Source organism: Podarcis cretensis (assembly GCF_951804945.1).
Source record: "Podarcis cretensis genome assembly, chromosome: 1".
Taxonomy (NCBI): Eukaryota; Metazoa; Chordata; class Lepidosauria; order Squamata; family Lacertidae; genus Podarcis; species Podarcis cretensis.
Genome location: NC_137170.1, coordinates 74847104 through 74869727, shown reverse-complemented (window position 1 = coordinate 74869727; position 22624 = coordinate 74847104). Strand labels below are relative to the sequence as shown.

At 40.4% G+C, this 22624-nt stretch overlaps 1 protein-coding gene across 6 annotated transcripts in view; it reads right to left on the bottom strand.

Moving 5' to 3' along the window:
* The window catches only part of GTF2H1 (general transcription factor IIH subunit 1), a gene marked incomplete at its 5' end in the record, with an annotated part of 324820 nt that overhangs the window by 293268 nt on the left and 8928 nt on the right, over positions 1-22624 (bottom strand). For 5 of the 6 annotated variants that reach the window (XM_079987245.1, XM_079987247.1, XM_079987243.1 and 2 more), the window contains 11 exons: positions 9264-11800; positions 12621-12713; positions 13594-13709; positions 14077-14167; positions 15941-16058; positions 17089-17177; positions 17293-17380; positions 17843-17973; positions 18575-18654; positions 20199-20348; positions 21685-21778. In XM_079987245.1, the coding sequence (XP_079843371.1) occupies positions 11714-11800; positions 12621-12713; positions 13594-13709; positions 14077-14167; positions 15941-16058; positions 17089-17177; positions 17293-17380; positions 17843-17973; positions 18575-18654; positions 20199-20348; positions 21685-21778 (1137 nt within the window). In that variant the 3' untranslated portion in view covers positions 9264-11713. Of the gene's footprint in view, positions 1-9263; positions 11801-12620; positions 12714-13591; positions 13710-14076; positions 14168-15940; positions 16059-17088; positions 17178-17292; positions 17381-17842; positions 17974-18574; positions 18655-20198; positions 20349-21684; positions 21779-22624 lie in introns of those variants that run through there. The other variant, XM_079987246.1, reaches the window with a different exon arrangement.

Sequence of the window (22624 nt, the reverse complement as noted above, 5' to 3'; positions counted from 1 at the left end):
GGACCCCTGACCATTAGGTCCAGTCATGACCGACTCTGGGGATGCGGCGCTCATCTCGCTTTATTGGCCGAGGGAGCTGGCGTACAGCTTCCGGGTCATGTGGCCAGCATGACTAAGCCGCTTCTGGAGAACCAAAGCAGCGCACGGAAACGCCGTTTACCTTCCCACCGGAGCGGTACCTATTTATCTACTTGCACTTTGACGTGCTTTCGAACTGCTAGGTTGGCAGGAGCAGGGACTGAGCAACGGGAGCTCACCCCGTCACGGGGATTCGAACCACCGACCTTCCGATCGGCAAGTCCTAGGCTCTGTGGTTTAACCCACAGCACCACCCGCATCCCTTGGCACACTGGTGGAGGCTCCCAATCCTCCCAGAGAGAGAGAATGGGGAGAAGGCAGCTGCCTCCCTCTGCATGATTGTTCACCTTTGGTTCTGCAGAAAGTTTTGAGCAAGTGATGGTTGCCGCTGCTCATTTCCGAGATGCCCTCTCCCTCTGCAGGCACTTCCTGTTCATGCAGACAGTACAGAGGGAGGAGGAGGCCCAGCGGAGGCAAGCAAGGAAGCAGGTGGCCAGTGACCGTAGGCAGCTCACAGACTGAGTCAGAAGATTAGCCTTGCTAGCCATCAGTATCCTGGCTGGGCAGCAAAGCATCTGTTTTGCAGGCAAAAGGTCCTAGGTTCAGTTCTGAGCATCTCCAGGTAGGGCTGGGAACAACCCCTGCCTGAAACTTTGGAGAGCTGTTACCAATCATATAAGACAGTTGTTTTTTATGTCTCTAGCCCAGTGTTATTAAAGACTGACCAGCAAGTTTCAGACCACAGGCATTTCCAGCCCTGCTGGAGATTGAAACTGAGACCTGACTGTGGCACTCTGCTACTGAGCTGTAGTCACTGCCAGTTAGAGGAGTAAGCCATCACCTCTGTCTAAGTAATAAAGCACAGAGAACTAGAGCTCATTTGGCCCCAGTCCGCCACCCAGAAATACTGAATAATTAGCTGTTTCTCCATTACCAGCTCTTTATCATCCAGAGATAAAATGGTGTGTGAGAGAGAGAAAGAGAGAGAGAGAAAATAAATGACTACTTACTGTACTTAACAACTTTGGTCAGCTCTCACACATGTTCACTTCATAAAATCTGGCCCTCTTTGAAAAACGTTTGGGTACCCCTGCGCTAAGGAGAATAGAAGCATTGCTACCCCACCCCACCCCCACTTACCATTCCCCCCTCCCCCTCTTTCCCCCCTTTTTTCCTTAATGTAACGCTAATGTCTCACAACAAATGAAACTGATCTGCAGAAAATGTAACTTGAAAAAGAGACATTGCACATACTTTTGTAAACCAAGAAATCTTTAATAAAAATACATTTAAAAAATAAAAAAGTAAAATAAAAGGGGCAACCAGCATTGAGCATACCTAAAAAAAAATGTCATTTAACTCCCAAGTTGCCATCCTGTAGACAAGACACTTATTGGCAAGTAATCCCCACTGAACAAATTTACTTTCAAGTAAACATGCTCAGGATTGGGCTGTCAAGTTAACATAAATGCACGCAGCTGGATCCTAAGAATATGTTTATCTAGAGGGACATTCCGCTGAGTTGGATGGTTGGCACTAACTCCTCAATCCATGTGCTTAAGGCTATCACAAACAGAACACCCCTTCAACTTGCAGACATGGAGAACAAAATGTAAACAATGGGAAAAAGAACCCTATTATGTAACATCTGATCACTTATCATATGGGATGAATATCATCAGCAGGTTGAGTTTTGCTAACATCACCAATTGCTGCAGTGATTTACAGTCTAGACTCCACTCCCAAAAGATACTTTGAATGATATAAAATATAATTCCTACACATGCATAATTCTAGTATACAACATGAAATGAAATCCATAGGAGAAAGTTATAAAGTTTATTAATGGTTAAATATCACTTTGGTTTGAATACAGACAGTAGACTAGGCTATTGAACAGTAACAGTATCTGACAGCATTACTTATTGGAATAAAAATTACATATTTCCACCTATGTTTAAAAAAAACACATGAATTTAATGGTGAGCAGGGTGGGTAGATTGAGAACTGCTGGTAGAGCTATAATTAAAAAGAACCCTTTAAATAATAATTTTAGAAGCACATTATTACATAAGCAGACACTGGTAAAGCAGATTTTACATATTTCATATTTTTCATCCTCTTGGGCCAATAGGTTTATTGAATGTCCCTGTTGAAAACTATCTCATTTGCTGTGCAGTTGGTACTAATTGCAGGCGCAAACGTATGTTAAGTTGTGATCTCAGCGTGATCAGTGGATGCCCTACACTTATTGGAATCTACTAGTCTGTGTGCTGATCTGTTGATCTTTATTACATTTTATTGCACCTACTCCACTGTTTGCACTCCAGATTAGTTTGTACTTTTTCCTGGTACAGATATTTTTAAATGGTGGACTTCTTGCAGAGTGCAGAGGGTGTGGGGAAAGCTTCTACAATCTGATTTTGTTTCAGGATGAGATAGGCCTTAACTTTACCACTAGAAGGATGGAACTTATCACAATAACAGGTCTATATTCTCCTTAGCCAGACAAGCTACCCCATCTGAGCCTCAGCACCATAACACTAGAGCAGGCTTCCTCAACTTCGGCCCTCCAGATGTTTTGAGACTACAGTTCCCATCATCCCTGACCACTGGTCCTGCTAACTAGGGATCATGGGAGTTGTAGGCCAAAAGCATATGGAGGGCCGAGTTTGAGGAAGCCTTTCACTAGAGGCTTTGTTCCATTCATACTCAGAGAGACTGGCAGTGTGTGAGAGAGAGGTGGGGCAGGCAGCTGCTGCACACCCCTTTTCTATTTCTTCATATCCTTTCAACCATTTCCTCTACTTTGAAAAATACTTTTCAGTGGCATTCTCAGTAAGCTTGGTTGAGGACATTTCATCTGGCTTGTAACCTCTGTAAGAGATATTGGGCATATATGAGTTTCCCAAAATAGATTTTTGGAAGGTCAAGTAAGGCTCTTTCTCTGCCCCCAGTATAAAAAGCTCTGGCGTTTTAACTTACATGGAGGGTCTTTTGTGGCTACTTCCTCTGCCGGAGCAATAACGTTGCAGTCCTGTACACATGTATTTGAACAATGGGATTTACTTCTGTGTTCCTGAGGGCTTAGCAGCAAATGGCACAAAAACCTACTTCTTTTAAAAAAGAGAGAAGAGGATGTTTTAATATTACTGCAAACAGCTTTGCATAATTACCTCCCCCACCCTATCCAGTGAATCTGTCCATCTGCTTTGCTGCTTCAGTGAAAGAGAGAGAGAATTATATGGTAAGGTTATTAGGGTTGTTGGCTGGATTCTGGCACAGAGCCTTTAATGCTTAGGATGCGTCCAGAATCTCGTTGGAATTGAAAATCTGCATGCAGGTTATTCAAGGTTGCTGCTAACATCCAAGTCCCTGGGAGCAATCGCATTTCTGTTTGTCATGCTGCCAACTCTGCTTCAGTATTGACATGAACTAGATACGAGTTACGATTTGGGACACATCCCTTATTCAGAGTGAAACAAACAAACAGACACAGACAGACAAGATATATTATGCATTGTGTTAGGAATTTTGAGGTCTTAGCAACAGCATCTAGCCACATACACACAGAGACAGTATACACATAAAATTAACAATTGTAAGGGGCAGGTTTAAAAAAAAATATTTCAGTCTGCTAAATTTGCTTTTCAGCATTTTCAGGGCAAGGGAGCACCCAGAAAGCTGTCTGTGGACAAACGCCAGCTCCCTTGGCCTGAAACGCAAGATGAGCACCACACCCCATAGTTGCCTTTGACTGGACTTAACCATCCAGGGGTTCTTTACCTTTACCTTACCCTTTATTCCACTTGGCTAACAATATTACGTGTGCTCAATTTCACAAAAGGAGCACTATGTTGGCAGAAGCCAGAAAGTTAGGGCAAAATGAAGGGGGAGAAAGTGCTAAATTTGTGTAAAAATAGTGGTCACTTCCAGACCAAATAATGAAAAGCTTCCTTTTAGAAACTCCAATGTAAATTTATCATAGTGTGAGGAAGGTGGACAAGAAGTTTTCCTTCCTCTCATAATACTAGAATCCAAAGCCATCCATTGATGCTGAATGTTGGAAGATTCGGCCAGTGTTTCCCAAACTTGGGTCCCCAGCTGTTTTTGGACTACAACTCCCATCATCCCTAGCTATCAGGACAAGTGGTCAGGGATGATGGGAATTGTAGTTCAAAAACAGCTGGGGACCCAAGTTTGGGAAACATTGAGATAGACAAAGGAAAGTGATGGCCACCAATCTGGATAGCTTTCCAAGAGGATGAGATAAAATATTGGATGATAGGGCTATCAGTGACTGCTAGCCACAGTGTTGGAGGCAGTGTCTCTCTGAAGACTAGGCCCTGGAAATTAAGTTTTTTTGTTTTGTTTTTTTAAACACTGCCCCAGAGTTCTGAATAAATATTTGCCTGCTGCTTTGGTTGTGGGTCATGCAGTTCAGTTGTGTGTATGTTTACTCAGAATAAAGACAAGCTGAGTTCAGTGAGATTTACCTCCAAATAAGCGTGCATGGGACTACAGCCTGACACAATTGTTGTTGCTTTTGCCTTGCCTCCAGGTACCTGTACTGGTTCATTCAAAGTTGAGAGCACTTTCTGGCTGTGGCTGCAGAGCAGAGCGCATGAGCCTGGCTTGTTTTTGTACTGCATGGCAAATATAGTTACATCACTGATGCAGTTGAAACACATGCATTATTTAGAAACTTATTTTCAGTGTCCTGCCAGCAAAGTGAACCTCTTACAGCCTTGACAGTCAGGCGTTTCGTTTTTTTAAATATATCTTAAAACCAAATGTTCATAGCAAAAAACATTTCATGCCAGAAAATAAAATCCAGGGAAGAACCAACAGGGTTATTATAATATTGAAAGTACTCTAGCATAGATGGGTTTGTACTAAGTCATGATCTTGACAAAGTATAGCAATAGATTTAACATGCTGGTCAAATAGAAACAATGTCTGACTCCTTTATCCCAGAAAAATGTCCAAACCAGAATGAATCTCCCTCCCTCCCTTGATCTCTAGATATACTGCAACAAGATAGATGGCCTATGAGGCTTCCTCCAGCTCCCCAGTTCTCACAGGAGAAAGGGAAATTTACATGTGCAGATCTAGAAATGGCTAGCTTTGCAACTGTGTGATGTGTAACTTTACTAGGAAAGTAACTCATGTAACAGGTTTCAACAACTGCACTTGTTTGATGGCATTTTCATCCAATTATCTACTTAAATTGTTTAGGACTTCTTGCCAAAGGTCAGTTTGCAAGCTCAGAGTGAAATTCTCTCTTTGACGCATAGGTACAAACTTTTCCAACATACCTCTCAGACTGACTTGTGCTAAGTTAAATTACGGACCTGTCAGAACAATGCAGGCATTTTAGGATCTGCAAGTGATGGGGTGTGGAAACAAGTTCCCTAACTCATTTATCCTTTTCAATGTTTCCCTCCCTGCGTACACTGAACACAAAGAGGGAGCAGGAAAACTGGCCTTACCCAGAACATCACCATACCCCCATTGTCAGCAAAATCTTAAAAATCATCTTAAACTGTTCTGCAGTGTAACTTCTTTAATTAGGGAAATGCTCATATTGCTTCCTTCTAGGGCTGGCTGCTTATAAACAAAATATTAATTGTTGCTAATGAGCAATTTTGGTAGGGCCAGTGACTTTACTAATGGTTCTACGTGTAACAAGCCCACATTTCATCTTTGATTAAAAATAACAAAGACTTGGGGGTGGGGGTGGGGCGAGAGAGAACTAATTACTATTACAGTCAACGGTCCAAATGGACATCTAGCTGCTGCCAACTTTATTAAATGATGCCAGAGAGAAAGATTCTAGCATAGCCTTCAATATGTTATTTAAATTTCTTTTTGCATGGAGGCTCATTCAGTCATGCACAGCCTAGGGAACACAGAATTACCATCTCAATGAGAACTAGGACTCGGACATTGGCATGGGAACCAGGCAGCCTAGTTTAGGAGAAGCTTCCCACCGCCTGTGCTAACTCAGATTAATGTTTAAAGAAGTAATATGTATTTTACATTTCTCCAGTATAGTCCAGCTAGCAACTTTCAACTTTCCTTTATTGCATTTCATATAGGAATTAAGCAGCACCCATTAACTAAGCATCTAAAGGAGTGAGGGGAGACAGAAGAGACCAGGACGGTTGCCTTAGATGACAGCCACACATGGCAAAGACAGTGTTTTGCTGGATGTGCCAGATGTGTTCACCCAGGTAGATAACCAGGATGTTATATCCAGCTTTGGGTAAGGCACAGAGCCCGCTTCATCAGATTTCAGATTAACTAGTCAAACTCTTCAAAGGCAACTGTTATAACTGCTCAATCTGCCATTGCTCTTTTTTTATGATAGCTGGGATAGCTCGGTTAGTAAGAGCATGAGACTCTACTAACCCATGCTGGGCAAATATTCCTGCAATGCAGGGGTCTGGACTAGATGACCCTTTTGGTCCCTTCCAGCTCTACAAATTCTACAATTCTCTGTGATGAGGTAGAGAATCTAAAGGTGCTCATTGCTTCAGCAATCTCAGAATGTACTATTTCTGCTGCATTGAGCATGATGCTTAAGCCAGAGGCAAACGAAGAATATATTAGGGCAGGCATCCCCAAACTCGACCCTCTATATGTTTTGGGACTACAACTCCCATCATCCCTAGCTAACAGGACCAGTGGTCAGGGATGATGGGAATTGTAGTCCCAAAACATCTGGAGGGCCGAGCTTGGGGATGCCTGTACAGGGAGAGGGCTTGTAGCAGCTCAGTGGCAAAATGTATACTGTACTCACTAAGCAGAAGGTTGAAAGGTTGTACAGTTCAGCTCAGACATACTGTTGTTTTGTTTCAATTGCCTTATTGTATCTGACTCAGAGTAAATGGCTTGTTAACAATGTTTGCTTAAGGTGAAGTGGTCTCTCTGCCAGAGTGAGGACCTGGTAATAACATTAATGGCCAGGAAATCATCAAGGGAGCAAATTGTGCTACAGAATTACCCAGACTGCTCTGAAATGAAAAACACCATTCAGACTCCTGGAGCTACTGCAGAAGCAGCCTCAGTGCAGAGCGGCTGAGAAAGAAAAGGGAGCAGATCAACAGGCTTACTGAATAGTTTTACATGGAAGTTTGGGGCTGGGTAGAAGTCAAAAGTAAAATTGTCATCTCTCTTGCATGATTCATTGGGCTTCCTAGCCATAAAAATCCAGTTTGCAAAAGGGTTGTTTTCTCCTTGGATTTTGAGGCCAGCTTACCTACCAAGAGCCCAGAAAAACAAAAGGCAACACAGCCCCACTGAGACCAGAATTGGTGTGTGCCAATGCTAGCAATGTCACCATCTAATTCCTTTTTTCCACTTTAGTTAAGAATGAAACAGGGAACCAGGATGAACAAAGCCTCAAAAACTCAGGTATTGTTAGGCAATTTAAGGGGCTGACATTGACAAAAGACCACTAATCTCTCTTAATGGGCCATTTGCCACCTAGGATGGGGTTGGACACAAGTATGTGGCTGATTATGCAGACACAGTAAGACATTCTCCACCTTTTAAGGCCCACAGCATTTCTCTTATTGCCTAATTAACATCAGTAGGAACAAACTTCCTGCCCCAGAGGATAATCCAGTACATGTCAAGGCCAGTCCGGTCCTGCATAAACCTAGGCCTTTTCTCATGGAATGTAGATCCCCATTACAGCACCCATTCTAGAGGTACGGGTGGCGCTGTGGGTTAAACCACAGAGACTAGGACTTGCCGATCAGAAGGTCGGTGGTTCGAATCCCCGCAATGGGGTGAGCTCGGTCCCTTCTCCTGCCAACCTAGCAATTTGAAAGCACATCAAAGTGCAAGTAGATAAATAGGTACTGCTCCGGTGGGAAGGTAAACGGCATTTCTGTGCGCTGCTCTGCTTCGCCAGAAGCGGCTTAGTCATGCTGGCCACATGCCCCTGGCTCCCTTGGCCAATAAAGCGATGAGCGCCGCAACCCCAGTTGGTCACAACTGGACCAGGGGTCCCTTTACCTTTTACTAGAGATATATACTGAACCACAGGTACTGCATAACATGGAAAGAGGCAATTTCTCTTTGCCACTGATCTCATTGATTTGTTTTTGCCAAATAACAAGCATAGGATGTGATGAAGTGGGGCAGTAACTCCTAGCCTAAGCCCTATAGTACAATGGCAGTGGTGGAATGGACAACACACAATCAGCTTACAAGTGGAGGAAGAATTTAACTCCTGAGTTACAAAACTAGAAAATTGGGGCAAGGTTTCATTACGTGCAATGCAACTTCCCCTCCCCAAACCTGAGGGTTCCACCAACCCTCTGGGGCAGATTGACTACATCCGAGCACAAGGTGATATAACATGGTTATCTTTCTCCTCACTTACTCCCCGCAAGCCTGCGAGGTAGGTTATGTTGAGAGGCAGTTACTGGCTTGAGGTCATCCACTGAGTTCTATGGCCAAGTGGGGATTTGAATGCTGATCTTCCATGTCCTATTCCAGGGCTCTAACCACTACCCCACACTCTGGCTCTGGATTAGATTAATAAAGCCCAGGAAAAAATACACTTATGGAACTCCTTATATTTAGGAAATACATAATCACCACATTTTAATGACATTATGAGCTGCATGCACACTTTTGCATTTCTTTTCAAAAATTATTTGATTAAAATGCATGGCATCTATTTTTTTGCAAGTAAAAATGTAAATAATTTTTTTAACAAAAGATTTGTTCAATTGTTTCATTATATTCATCACTGAAAATGTTCTTTGTGTGCCTAACCAGAGCCTCCTGCAGCTGTACACTCTGCTCTTCTTTGATCTCCTAGACCTCTTGCTGAATGTGCAGACTGTGTGGTTGGGTGAGCATTGATGTGCATGTGTGCCATTACCCAACATGCAATGCCTGAGCAGCAGTAGCACATACAGCTGAGGCTCCCATTTAAAAGATGGAAAGGATATTTTCCTTTCAACTGAAGGACAGCCGCAGCAGCCTAGAATATTTGCAAGTAAAATGTTGAAATGAATTACAGTTCAGCGTGTCAAAAACAAAGGAACCTTTAAAATACTCAGTTACACAAGCAAGATTATCAGATTCTCAAGTTGACATTTCCTCTTGATTTGAGAGAAGTCACAAGATAGACACCCTAAAGCATAGAAAAACCACTTGACTACAGAATTCAGATTTATTCTACAATTTTGGATCAATGCCAGTGATACAAGTTGCATGAGTTTCCATTTAATACAAATTCTATCTTCAGATTCCAATAACTGCATGGTTAGCAGAACATCAATTCACAGTTAATGTCACTCATCTGTTTTGGACCATGCTTAAGTAGTACTGGAATCAACAAAGGTCAAACAGCAGGAGCACAAAAGAGCTATGTAAGGAAAGTAGGCATGATGTAGGCATGATAGTGCTATTGCCATCTTCTGGTAGGAGAGTCTCATGGTACTTCTCAAGTCAAAGAATTGAAAAAACCATTCACGGTGTTTAAATTCTTTATTTGGGGATATTTCTGCAATTACAGACTTTTTGTCCCAAAGCCTGACATAACTATGGAAATTTTAAAATTCCAGGAAGAGAAGACAGAAAAAAATATTTTGTTAAATGACCGTCAATCTGCTTATCTGCCTGAATAAGTTTTGATGAAGCCCACCTTTATGGTTTGTATCAGCTAATTATTGCTCAGAAGTATCAGTGCAAATGTATACCTTCATGCCTTCACAGCAACAGGATCAAGTGGAATGTGTGCACATGAATCCTGCACTTGAGCCTGACTAAAGCATTTCTCAATGAAAAAGCTGTTTCAGCCTGCCGCCTGTAGTACGCTCTTTGTTGCACAGATGATACTTGAAGATATGTATGTGTCATTGGTACACTGCCGACAAGGTTGTCAGAATTACGCTTGCTTGAGGGGCTCACCCAAAAGACACAGTGACGTATTACCAGAGCCATGTTTCAGTAAGTTGACATTACCACAGTAGCAGCAGCAGCTTTTATTATTCATGATTAATTCCAGCTTTTCACATTTCACCGTGTCCGATCAAAGAGAAAGCTCCTTTTCGTTTAGAAGCAGAATCATTTTTCAACACATAACATGCAGCCCCTCTGAAAAGGCAAGCAGTGGCAAGTTTAAGGATAATGCCTTACATCTACTTCATAGTATTTCAGTATAGATACAGTGGTCTGCTTATCAAGTTTGGGTTGTTGCAGAATATCAATTCACTGGAGAACACTGCGTGAGCATGTAAAGAAGCACATACTCTTGCATGAGGAGAAATTTTTGTGGCTCTCAAACTGCTAGTTCATAGACATGGCTCAAGGTGGGAAGCAATCCTTCATGCCAATACACTGTAAATCAGTAATACTAATAATTCTTTCTGGGCATGAACAGTTCTGAAAATAGGATAAACTTACCAATGAATTCCAACAGTTGCCACTAAAAAATAATGGTTTATGGGGTCATAAACCACTGGTTTCTAAAATATCTCAATAGATCTCATCACACACATAATCAAAGTCATTTGCTTGGTCCTAGAATAGACTTCTAATGAGGAAGACATTAAGACAACAAAATATAAGGAGTCTGACTCCATGGACTATATAAAACAAGTTTACTTTGTTTTTATAAGTCAAGTATTTAATACATGGCAGGTACATCTTAGGTAAGAGTGAAATGCTTCCTGTTTGGACCATAATATGGAACAGATTCCACATATAGCTAAAGATATCGTATTTTCACTCTTCAATGATTATCTAGTCGCCAGATACAGCGCTAACAGTCATCAGGAGAGAACTGAAAAAAGCACATGTAAGATTGTTTTTCCCTCAATAGTATAAAAAGTTATTACTTCTGTAAGCTTCTTAAACTCACTTTAAAAATGATTTTGTTTCACCTCCAAACAAAAGTCAGACTTTAAAAAACTGCAGCAGCACACTCTAGCACTAAAAAGAAAACATGTAAACGATGGCTGGTAAAAATCCTGCATAAAACTTTGCACTCTTTCTGCCAAAGGTACCTCCTTAAACACCAAACTTCAGCAGTGCATTGGCTGTTGATTTGTAGCAAACATGGCAAAAAAACCCAAAACTTTTTTATTCTAGCATCTAAGCTGCTTAGGAATTTGAGGCAAAAGTCTCTCAATAATATTTAAAATGTTAAACCTGTTTCTAGAAATACAAACAGAATTCAATATAATGCCAGGATACAGTGAAGAAATAACTGTTTAGGTTCTACCCTGTACCATACATTTTTAAAAAACTAGACAAACAATCTTGGATTTTATTAATACACCCTTTTTAAAGTTTTTATTTCTGAAAGCAGCTCTTTATGAAAATCAAAAGCAGTTCCTGAGTAACTGCAGTAAACAGTGTCTTTACATTTATATAGATATTTGCCACTTAGCTCTTCTGGTTTGGTTCCATTTAACTCCCTAGTTTTCAAGTTTGACCTCTTGTTTCTTTCCAGAAAGTGTGCAAGTTCAGTTAGCATAGTTTTCAGGAGTCCGTATGATGCTGACTTTCCAGCATTGTCTGTAAGATATACCCCACTGGGTAGCTGCATTCCTACAGCTATTGCAAATGCTTCCCACTCAAAAAATCTGGCATCACTGGGTCTTCACGTTTTCTTCAACATACGCCGAGACTGCCATGTGTGGAATTTATTGTAGGCTGTTTGCAGCATTTCTTCTATGTGATTTATCAGCTGAAAAAAAAAAACAAGGTTTGCAAAAATTAGTACAAAAATATTACTAAGCCAAGAGCTACATTCAATGTTAGTCCTATTAAGAGTGGACCCAATGAAGTTAATGAAAGTGACTTAAGTCTGGACTGTTAATTTTGACTGAGTCTACTCTAAGGAGAACTGAGTTGTATAGAACACCAAGTATTCATCTTCCCTGAGTGCAAAAAAGAAAAAAAAAAAGGGAGAATCACACACAGATCAGAATGAGAAGACTTCATTTCATGAGTCAGAACTTTTTTTTACTGGTCCTCTATTGCACAATAGTACATACTGGCAATATATAGCTAGCAACTTGAAGGGAAGTTTAAATAACTCACCAGAAAAGCACCTTTAGCCTTATCTTATACAGGTCGTGGCAATGGATTCAGTAAAACCACTCATAGTTTGGGCACTTTAGTAATGATCATGATAAAGCTTTGAAGCAGGATAGTGACCACAAGGTACCTTCAGTTAATGTGAAGTCCCTGCTGTTAAAGAGTTGATTGAGATGCTGTCCATTTTACGACATGGGAGGAACAGGTGGGTATAGTGGTCATTTTTGAAGTTGACATTTAAGAAGGAAGGGGGCTGGGTTACAGGAAATATTTTCACGGTGTTCACTGCCCACTCTAGAAAAAACTGAAAGCCTCCTTATTTCTGAAGTTAATGGTACCTGTTTCAGATAAGGCAAATCAATTTTGCCATTCTTTCTAGCCATTCTTTCTAGCAATCAGCAATTTATATGAACAATGCATTATGCTACCCTTATATGTCATATTTGTAGGTTGCTTTTCCCTCTTACATTTATGCTTAAATACTGTCTTCGAATTTTGTCTTGGAATGGACACAGTTTCGTAACTTGAAATCTTTCCAGATTACTTCTCATCTTCACAACCTGAAAGAGAAAATACCAGAGAACAAACATTTAAAGGAAGCTATTTTGCTTTTTCAAACTTATCCGTTCCACTGGTAGATTTCCACTGTTGGGTTTCACCCTAATGCTTGTATTCAATTGTGCTCCGCTGCTGAAATAACTCTAATCCACTGGAACATTCTGCAAGTGGGGAAATTGGGGGGGGGGTTTCCCACCCCCGCAAATGTCCCTTTTTCTTTTGCAGCTCCCTATGCTACACACTACACTATTCCAAAAAAGGGCCCCCAACTCTGAAACAGATGGGGGGAGGTCACATGTGGGTCAGACAGATGGAAGGGGGAAAATATCTGTGAAAATTACTTCCACCTCACACTTTCCATTTATAGAATCTTCCACTGGATCAAAAAACCGTGTGTTAGCAGAGACACATTTAAATAGAACCCTAAAACTTCTGACTGAATGGGAAAGCAGACTACACACTTGTTTTAGCAGGTGGAAGTGTCTTTAAAGTTGTTATACTTTAAACTTTCTATAGTATGCCTGATTAAAATACAGAACACATATGCAGTGTAAAACTTTCACTCCTGCACTTATTAATTTTCAAAGTTTCTTTTAAAGTCCCTGAAGACAAAAATCACCTCTTTCGAAATTATTTGAAAAAACCACTGGATTAGGTAGCAAGGTCAGCTGGTACTACATTTGCTCCAATAGCGAACTTTCTTCAGGCTGACATTCCACACACTGCTGTTCATCTGGGACAGAATTGTTGCATGCAGCAGGCCATTCATTATAGAAAGCTTTCATATCAACAGATCTCAGCATGCACATTTCATTACAGAACAGACTGCTGTATATCAATAATGATAGGGATAAGCCAAGTCCTACTATAGATCCTTCCTACCTTCTCTTCTAGGAATGGTGTATTAACCGGAAAGCAGGACCAAAAATGTCGTAACAGCTCTCCTAGTGCCACATACAAGTGTTTCAGCTCAGCCTGAACATCATTTGGCACCATCTCTGCAGTCAAAAACAATGAAGGCAAGTCACATTTATACCACCACCTCGGCTCACAAACTCTGATAGTTGTCAGTGGGCAGAAAATTGTGTTTTTGATATTAGCATCATTAGAGGATCCCACACAGTTAAGGACTAGGCCAGGGGTCAGCAAACTTTTTCAGCAGGGGGCCGGTCCACTGTCCCTCACTGAAAACTATTCAACTGGCCTGAGTTGGGTGGAAAAAGAACTCTTGCCACAGCCAGGTTTGTACAACTAGTCAGATATTTTCAATCTCTTCACCTTAGCTAAAAGAATTGTCCTATAATGCTTACATGAGCATTTCACACATTTGCTAAGGCATGAGTGACGAAGACATAAAATACTTACGATTTATGGCTTGCTGTGTTCCACCCTGCATAAGTGCTCCTCCAGGTGACAGAGCCGCGATCGTACTACTTGCAGCACCACTTGAGATAACCTTGAAAAAGAGGCAAAATAAAGGTCCGACACCATAATAAAAGAACTCCTCAAAACCTATGGATATTGCTTGAGTCATATGGGCTTAACCATATAGTTATATGCCATATTAATTTTGTTCTAAAGTACAATTATTATTTGGTGTTATATTAAGAATGACAATTCTTGTAATACCCCAAGTGGATATTTATTATATTTATATAACTCAGCCATAACCATTCTTAAAGTGCTTTACAGTACAGTACATAGTTTAGCCTAACAGCAGAAGCAGAAAAATCAAGCTGGCTGTCAAAATAAGGGAGAAAAAACACCAAACCAACAGCAAGAACAATCTGTTCACATCTAATGTCTGAAAGTGCAGTACAAGAAGAGGCACGTTTTCACTTCCTGCTGCTCAACTGCAAGGTGTGCAGACGGAGAGCTCAAAAAATAGCAAATGAATGAACGAGCAAAGCACTATGCTGTTTCATAACTGAGCAGTTAATGTGCTAAGGCAGTTAGGTTATGCAATCATGTATCAAAATGGTCTGGTTCCTCTAAACTCAAAAGACTGTCTTCTTCATATATCCCAATACAGTATTGATTATTTGAGTGAATGAAACAATACTAAGTGTACTCCAAAGGCCTTCTGAACAGAGAGTGGAATTCAGCAAAGTGGTAAGTGGGGTATGTGCATGGAGAACAAAGCCACTCATGCGATGGGACTTTGCCGCCAACCCTCCAGAGTCGATTTAGGAAGTGTATGGGGTGGGGGCAAAGTCCCATTTCACAAGCAAACCTTGTTCCATGCATGAAACAACCAAGTTGAATCCACCCATATATATTTTCTGTGGATGTCCCATGTTTAATCCTCTCCAACAGAGTCCTGAGTTTATCCTAGAAGTGATTTAATACCTTACATGTTACAACTCTGTAGACTTACAGTGGAGGGCTGTAGTAAACATGCAAGAACTGTTGGTGGTTGGGAAGCATTCACATGGAAGAACCACTTGCAAAAACTGATAGCTTAACAGGGTTCCATGCCAGACTGTAACTAAGTACAGCCATACTTCGGGTTGAATGTGCTTCAGATTGAGCGCTTTCGGGTTGCGCTCTGTGGCAACCAGGAAGTGACGGAGTGTATTACTTCCAGGTTTCGCCGCTTGCGCAGACGCTCAAAATGACGTCACGCGCATGCACAGGAACAGCAAAACGCAACCTGCGTATGCACAGTCGCGTCTTACGTTCTATTCAGGATGCGAATGGGGCTCCGGAACGGATCCCATTCGCATCCGAGGTACCACTGTATATACAGCTGAAATAATCACACATTCTCTCCCCATTTACCTCTGCTTTCTTTCTCTTCCCTTCCTCAACTGTTCTCCTGCATTTGGTTTTTTTTGATATTGTAATCTCACCACAGCAGGTACCTGACCAATTGTTTTCTGTAAAGTACCATGCACAATAATGGTGCAATATGAATAATAAAAAGGGGTTACACATGTAGCTTTCACTATTTGCAAGACTGCAGTAGACTTAATTATAGCTGCTGCAATTATGCAAATCATGACAACTATCAGTTAAAAAACATAACACATTGAAGCTGAATATTCTGTGCTTGTTAAAAATAGTTCTCAAACTATTTTACAATATGCAAAGGAAACATAACATTTGCTCCCCCAAGATTAAGTATGCTGGGCAGCATCAATCAATATCCAATCTTCTAATCATATGGGCAATCAGAATCCAGTTTTGGTGTTTTGTTTTATTTAATAAAGCAACATGCATATCCTACCTGAGTTAGTTTGGGTACATAAGTGTCCATTTCTTCTCTAATACTATACAAAGAATTAATAATATCTTGGCTAGTTGCATATTGCTGTGATTGAATTGGTGTTGGACCATGATAATACCTGTTGACCAAAGGAGAAATTATAATTAAAAATCTGGGAACAACAATCCAATTTCTCAGTGTTCAACCCCACTCTGTAGGTACCTTTGTAGCACCTTTTGTTCTGCTCGAAATGAAAAATTTGTTTCCTTAAAATGCATATTGATTTTCCAGAAAATGAAATCTTCCACTGCAAGGGAACCCAAGTGATTGTGTCTGATTAAGTTGGATAACCAATGAAGTCAATTTTTCAGAAAATACAAAACAAAAACAACAGCCAGAAAAGTGGTGAAGTGAGGAACACATGGGCCAATAAAATATTGCAACCACTTCTAATCCACCTAATTATCTTAACAAGTGAAAAAGATTATAGCCTAAAACCAACAGAGACTTAGACTTTGTTTAAACCCCTGTGTTTCCCAAAACTTGGGTCTCCAACTGTTTTTGGACTACAATTCCCATCATCCCTGACCACAGGTCCTGCTAGCGAGGGATGGTGGGAGTTGCAGATGAAAAACAGTTGGAGACCAAAGCTTGGGAAACACTGCTTAAGCCCACTGAAATCAATGTGTGAAAAAATGCTTCTCTATGTTGGATTTAGGCCTAAGTGCTAGATTCAACAATAACTGTTAAGTGGAAAGAAAACAGCGGTAAGTATTTTGCAAATGCATGTACAAGAGCATATACAAGAGTTTCTGCAGAGCTGTGTGGTAACATTTTACAGCTACTATTTCACTTCTGCTTATATAAAGCTCTTGTAAAAGCAGAATGTAATATTTGGAATTATTTTCATGTTTCTCAGAGTGTTCTGGGGTATCTTCAGATTTGCCAGCCCTTCCTTCCCCTTTTTCTGCTGCTGTCTGTTAAACTGTAAGCCCGAGGGCAAGATTCTCATTTCTTTTTATAAAAAAACATAATTGAAGGTAATGTATATATAAGCATGCTTCTTTCTCGTTGGAAGCATGATGTACAGAAAAGAGGCGAACAGGGTCAATGATTTTTTGTATTGAACCAAAAGAACCAAACTACTTTATTTGGCCTGCAAATCATACCTATCTGATTTCTTTAGGTTTAGTGCAATAGTTCTAACGCTGTTGTTGTTTTCTAAATCTTCATATTCAATGGACTCTTGCAGCTTTACCTGTAAGACAAGGCATACTCATGGTACTGTAGAACTAGACACAAGAAGCAGAACTTGGCATAGTCCCATAAGGGAGAAAATTTGTATTCTTTTAGAATCACAAAGGAAGCCTTACCTTTTTTACCGGTGGCTGAAAGAAATCTGAATCTCTGGAATTTCCATCCATACTGCTGGCCTCATTGTAGTGGTCATTCTGTGTGTCTCTGAAAAGCAAGAATTAGGCATTATACTGTGTTCTCTCAAACTACTCAAGTTTAGATAGATCTGTACAATGGTCAGGATTCAATCCCTCATCTCTATGCATAAGCAAAAAGCATTTATGCAAGTGCACTGTGTCAGGGGTAAGGAGAAGACAGTTTCCTTTGGGCAGCAGCCTCTAGCCCCATGTACACTTCCTTTTATAGAAGACAGTTTTAGTGATGTGCCCATCCTGGGACTTTTGGTTCGATGGACAATACATGCACCCAAAAAGTAAGTTAATAAAAACTGCCTGAGAGAGTCCCAACATCAGAGCCAATCTGAGCAGACCTACAAAGGGCATGGTTTGACTGTTCCATTTTGATTTCAATTATTAAACATCAACACAAATAGAGTTAGGCTATTTGACAGTATAGACTTGGCTGATTTTCAGTCTAGTTGAAGATCTGTTCTTAGCTGAAACTTACTGTTTTCTGAGCCCAGCTGCAAGGACCATGGCACTGTGATGGTTAAACCGTTTTATAATGGCAGCATTGCTACTCTCTTTTATTGATTTTGTAGTGTTGGATGTGGAAGCCGCCAAGGAAACACCATAACCCTGCAAAGGAAGGGATGATAAAATGTTTGAACAAGACATCCTGCATTTTAAAATATGAAGATCTGAAATCAGATGCTGAACTATTGGTATTGCAGCGTGGTCCAGTGCAGGTTGTGACACTGTAAGAGTTGGTATCCCAATCTTTAAATCTCTTACCCGGATCTGAACAAGAACATAATTAAGACAGCTTTTGCAAGAGAAGCACCATGCTACTAGTGCTCAAATCATTATTGCCCAATGGCAAATGGGCTTTCTGAAACTAGGTAATTGATTTCTTGGCAAGAGCCAATAAGGCAATGATCCCCACTGAGAGGGAAGGCAGGTCTGTCATACTTGCCAGATGGCAGCAGTACACTTGTCATGGCAACCTATGGAACCTGGTAATGTACTAGTAGTGTCCTTCAGGCAAGCAAGAGGCATTATCAGAATTCAAGGACACACTCCAGCCACATAAGTACACGAATGGATGGTGTGAAGAAGGGCTGGTGAGGGACATGGCTACGGAAGCAGTATAGCCCAAACAGAGTCCTGAGAGCCAATACCCTATGCTTACCTGGCATACATACTATACAATTCATAGTTTTAAATCACTCATACTTACTTCATCCAACGTTTTATCTTCCAAGGCTGTTAAATCTAATAAAGGATTTTTCACACCTTGAGACACCATTGTTTTTAATCCTAGGAGAAAGAGGGAAAATTCATATATACTTGGAGGATGATATGCCGTATTGAGATAGGTCTTTCAGCCTAACAGTGCAATCTAAGCTTAGCAAGTAGGGCAAGCAGCCTACAAAAAGAAACACGATTTAGCACTTAACAGATGTGTGTGATTTACCCACTCCCAAACAGCTGGGAAGGCTTGAGCTTTTAGTTTGCATATAGGCCAGGCACCATGGCTTACAACCAGCATTTGTTAACGTGAGCCACCTTCATAAGTCACGGTCTGAAGCTAGCTCATTTAGCAATGAAACATTGTTATAAACCAGGTTCCCCAATTCATATGCAATGTGAAACCATATTTTTTTAAAAAAAGCTAAACTCGGCAACAGTTCTCCTAACTGCATAGCTGTGAGAAGGGAGAGAACATGCAAGCCAGATGCTTTGCTTGAATCACACCTTAGCATTACATGTGAACCAAACAAATACGTTTTTCCCATGTTATACATATACAGTCGTACCTTGGATCCCAAAAGCCCTGGAACTCTGACATTTTGGGTCCTGAATGCCGCAAACCCAAAAGTGAATGTTCTTTTGGAACCCGAACATCTGATGGGGCTTCCATGGCTTCTGATTGGCTGCAGGATCTTCTTGCAGCCAATCAGAAGCCACAATTACGACTGTAGTGACTTTATGGGATAGATACTTACGTACTACTTTTCAATAAGCACCCACTTTTCTTTAAGATGTGGTGGTCCCTCACTGCTGTCCCACTTGTGCAACAGACTGCAGCTTGCTCAATGAAACTTCCCTCTCCTCTCCTATGCACCCTCAAAATACACTCAAGGACTCAGTTGTGAGAATTTAAAATACAGGATGCATATCAGAACCAACTATTGAAAAATTTAATCAATGTGCTCCAGGGAGCTGGATACAACCCCATGTGAGCAAATTACTGATGTGTTTTCAATTAGCTTTGCAAGTATTGTGGCAGAGTCATTTCCACTCATTTCCATCCCTTCCTTCATAGACAAAATCATCAAAGGGAAAAATAGAAGAAGAAAAGTGTCTACCTTACTAACTTGTGGATCACTTAGTAAGAACATGTTTTACATATGCATACTGTTATAAGTCTTAGTGTATGGATAAGAATACAGGCTTTCATAGTGTACTTTTGGGGATCTCCAAAGAAAATTTTGTTGGATTTGCTGGGTATGGGTTACCTTTGTTTCTAGAAAATATGTGCAATAATTCTAAAAATAATAAGAATAAAACATGAAAGGTAAGCAAAGAAGTGTCCACCTTTCACACATGGTGGTGGAATCCTACCATCTTGGAATGTTAGTTAATAGGACATTGCTGAATGAACTGCTTTAAAAGTTCAATATCACAAGCTGAAAATTTTTAAAATATTATAATAGTTAAGTACAGTACTCTAGTTTGCTACTCTTGAGTATAGTATTTACCAGATGTGATTTCTATGTTATTTGGTATAATTACTGAAGCTGACAGACTTGGCTAGAAACTGCAGTGTATTGTCTACAGGTGAAGAAAGAAGAACATACCCTTTTCATCCATTTTGGCACATTCTGCAAAAAGGTCTTTTGATCCTGCATTCAGCCTATCCCTGTGGAAATAGTGAGACTGGAAGAATCGTGTCCAGAATTCTTTCTCTGTCATATTGTGAGGAACATTTTCTGCGTATTTCAGTTTTACTGTAAGCACGACAAACATAAAACACTTAGAGACGATACTTTATTTTCAAATTAAATAATTTACAATGTATTTATATTGCTCATTGTATCAGATTTCAGGTTGATTTACAGTGTATCACAACCACAAAAATATAGTTCAACATGCAATGAAAAAGTAACATTGAACAGGAATGGAAGAAGATTCATTCAATTGTTTCCAAACATTCTGTTAACAGGACACACAAACAGGATTTTATTTTTGTTCAGAACTTGCCTGATCCTTGACCAGGAGGTGGGGGGGGGGGGAGAGAAACCACTCCAAACTCTTTGCATGCTCCCACCCCATATCTGCCATTGATGGCAAGCTTGTAACCAACTGCAAGGTTCAAGACACCAACTGGTGGACTCAAGCCACCTTTTGGGAACTACTACATCATGCTGTTTATATATGTGCTTAAATATGTGTAATTTAAATTGACATTGGCCTTGTTTACAACACATACAACTAAATTGAATTTAACTGCTGATCTGTCATCAGGCAGTGTTCTCAGGAAAAACGAGTAGTCTATTAATCTCTCTAGCAATATGGATACACAAATCGATGGTGTATGCTGTTTTATGTGAGCCATTTTCAAATGGCAGGTGAAGGGCCAGATCTCTCTTCTACATTCCAAAGCAAGTGGCCTGCCTGAGGCCAGGTCTAGATATCTTCCTCTTAGCTGTTTCAGATAACTAACATTTAAGTAGAGTGGGAGGGAGAAACAGGAGGAGGAACTTTCATTCTGTTTTCATTCAATTCTCTGGCTCCTTTCAAGAAATTTCCAAATGGAAATTCTCCACATGTACTCCTGTGCCACCAATTCCCTTCCCCTCTAAGTCTTTCCAAGTCACTTCCAGTCTGGGAAATACAAGAGGAAGAAGTGATCACAATAAATAAAATACTTTTGCAACCCATCAACTAATCTCTTCTGCCTCTTAGAGGGGAATTAAAGACAGTATAGCGTGGAGAGAAACAAAGACCATTCATGTGAATCAGATATAACCATTAATTTAGGTTATGCATATAATTTATAAAGTTCACACAATGGGGAATCCTAGGTTACCTTGGAGAAGCAGAGGTTCCATAAGGACAGATCATTACAGTTTAAACGTAAAATCAATTAATATCATTTAACATCCCACAGGACAAAGATGCAAGGCTGAAAACACCAACTTTTTATGGTTTAAAAATTTAAAATGAAGGAGAAAATATATGGAAATCAATATGTGAATTGAAGAGAAAAGTCAGAAAAAACTGCATAGATACCAGGGATGCTACATATGTATATATAAGCTCAGTTTTGAATATATTATTTACCTGCAGGATAAGTTCTAAATATAGATTCAATGATATCTGAAGTCAAATTATATCTGAGACCATTGCATCCATCTGTCTGAGGTCGAACGTCAGCCTACAAGAAGATAAATACTGACAATAATTTATTTGAACTTTTGCAAATCATTGTTAAATGGCACCAATGAACTATGTCAATACTATGTGTCAAAATGGCTTGTACACATCCTTATGTCCAATACTTAACCTATACTGAGAAACAGCTAGTTAGTACCCTACGTGTGTAAGCCTCAGTCCTGATTACAGATTCGAGCATAATGAGAGAGGGGGCATGAGCCCAAGGCTTATTTCTATACTCCCATGCAGATAACATACACACCTGGACTCAATTGTGGTGTTTAATACTTCCTAGATCAGCATATATGAAAAAAGAGGGCTCAAGGAATATGAGTGGCTATACATCATGGTAGCTTGTTTGGCGGAAACAAACCACAGGCCTAGGTTCAGGCAACATAACAAGTGAGACTCTGGCTTGTTTCATTTATGGTTCAGCAGGAGTGCTCTGGAAACTGTTGAGCAGCATGCACTATTGTTTGTTTTAAACTATGGTTTAACATATGTGGACAGGATCATTGAATTGTCAAAAGCCCAAGAGAACAGGACAGACTTAGCCCAGTGCCTGAAAGTTTCCAAAAATGTGCTAAGCTAACATGCCTTTAGAAGTTCCAAAGCTTAGGTGGAACCAGAACAAAGACCCTCTCCTTGATGACCCATTTGTCTAATCTATGAAAGCAGGTATACTGAAAAAGGGTCTTCAGAGAACATTTTAATTAATGGGTATGTTCATGCCAAAGACGGCAGACCTTCAAGCACTCCAGTTCCAGGCTCTTCAAGGCTTTAAAGAACAAGCACAGCATCTTGAATTGAGCCTGGAAAAACTGGCACTGTGACTTAAAAAACCCCA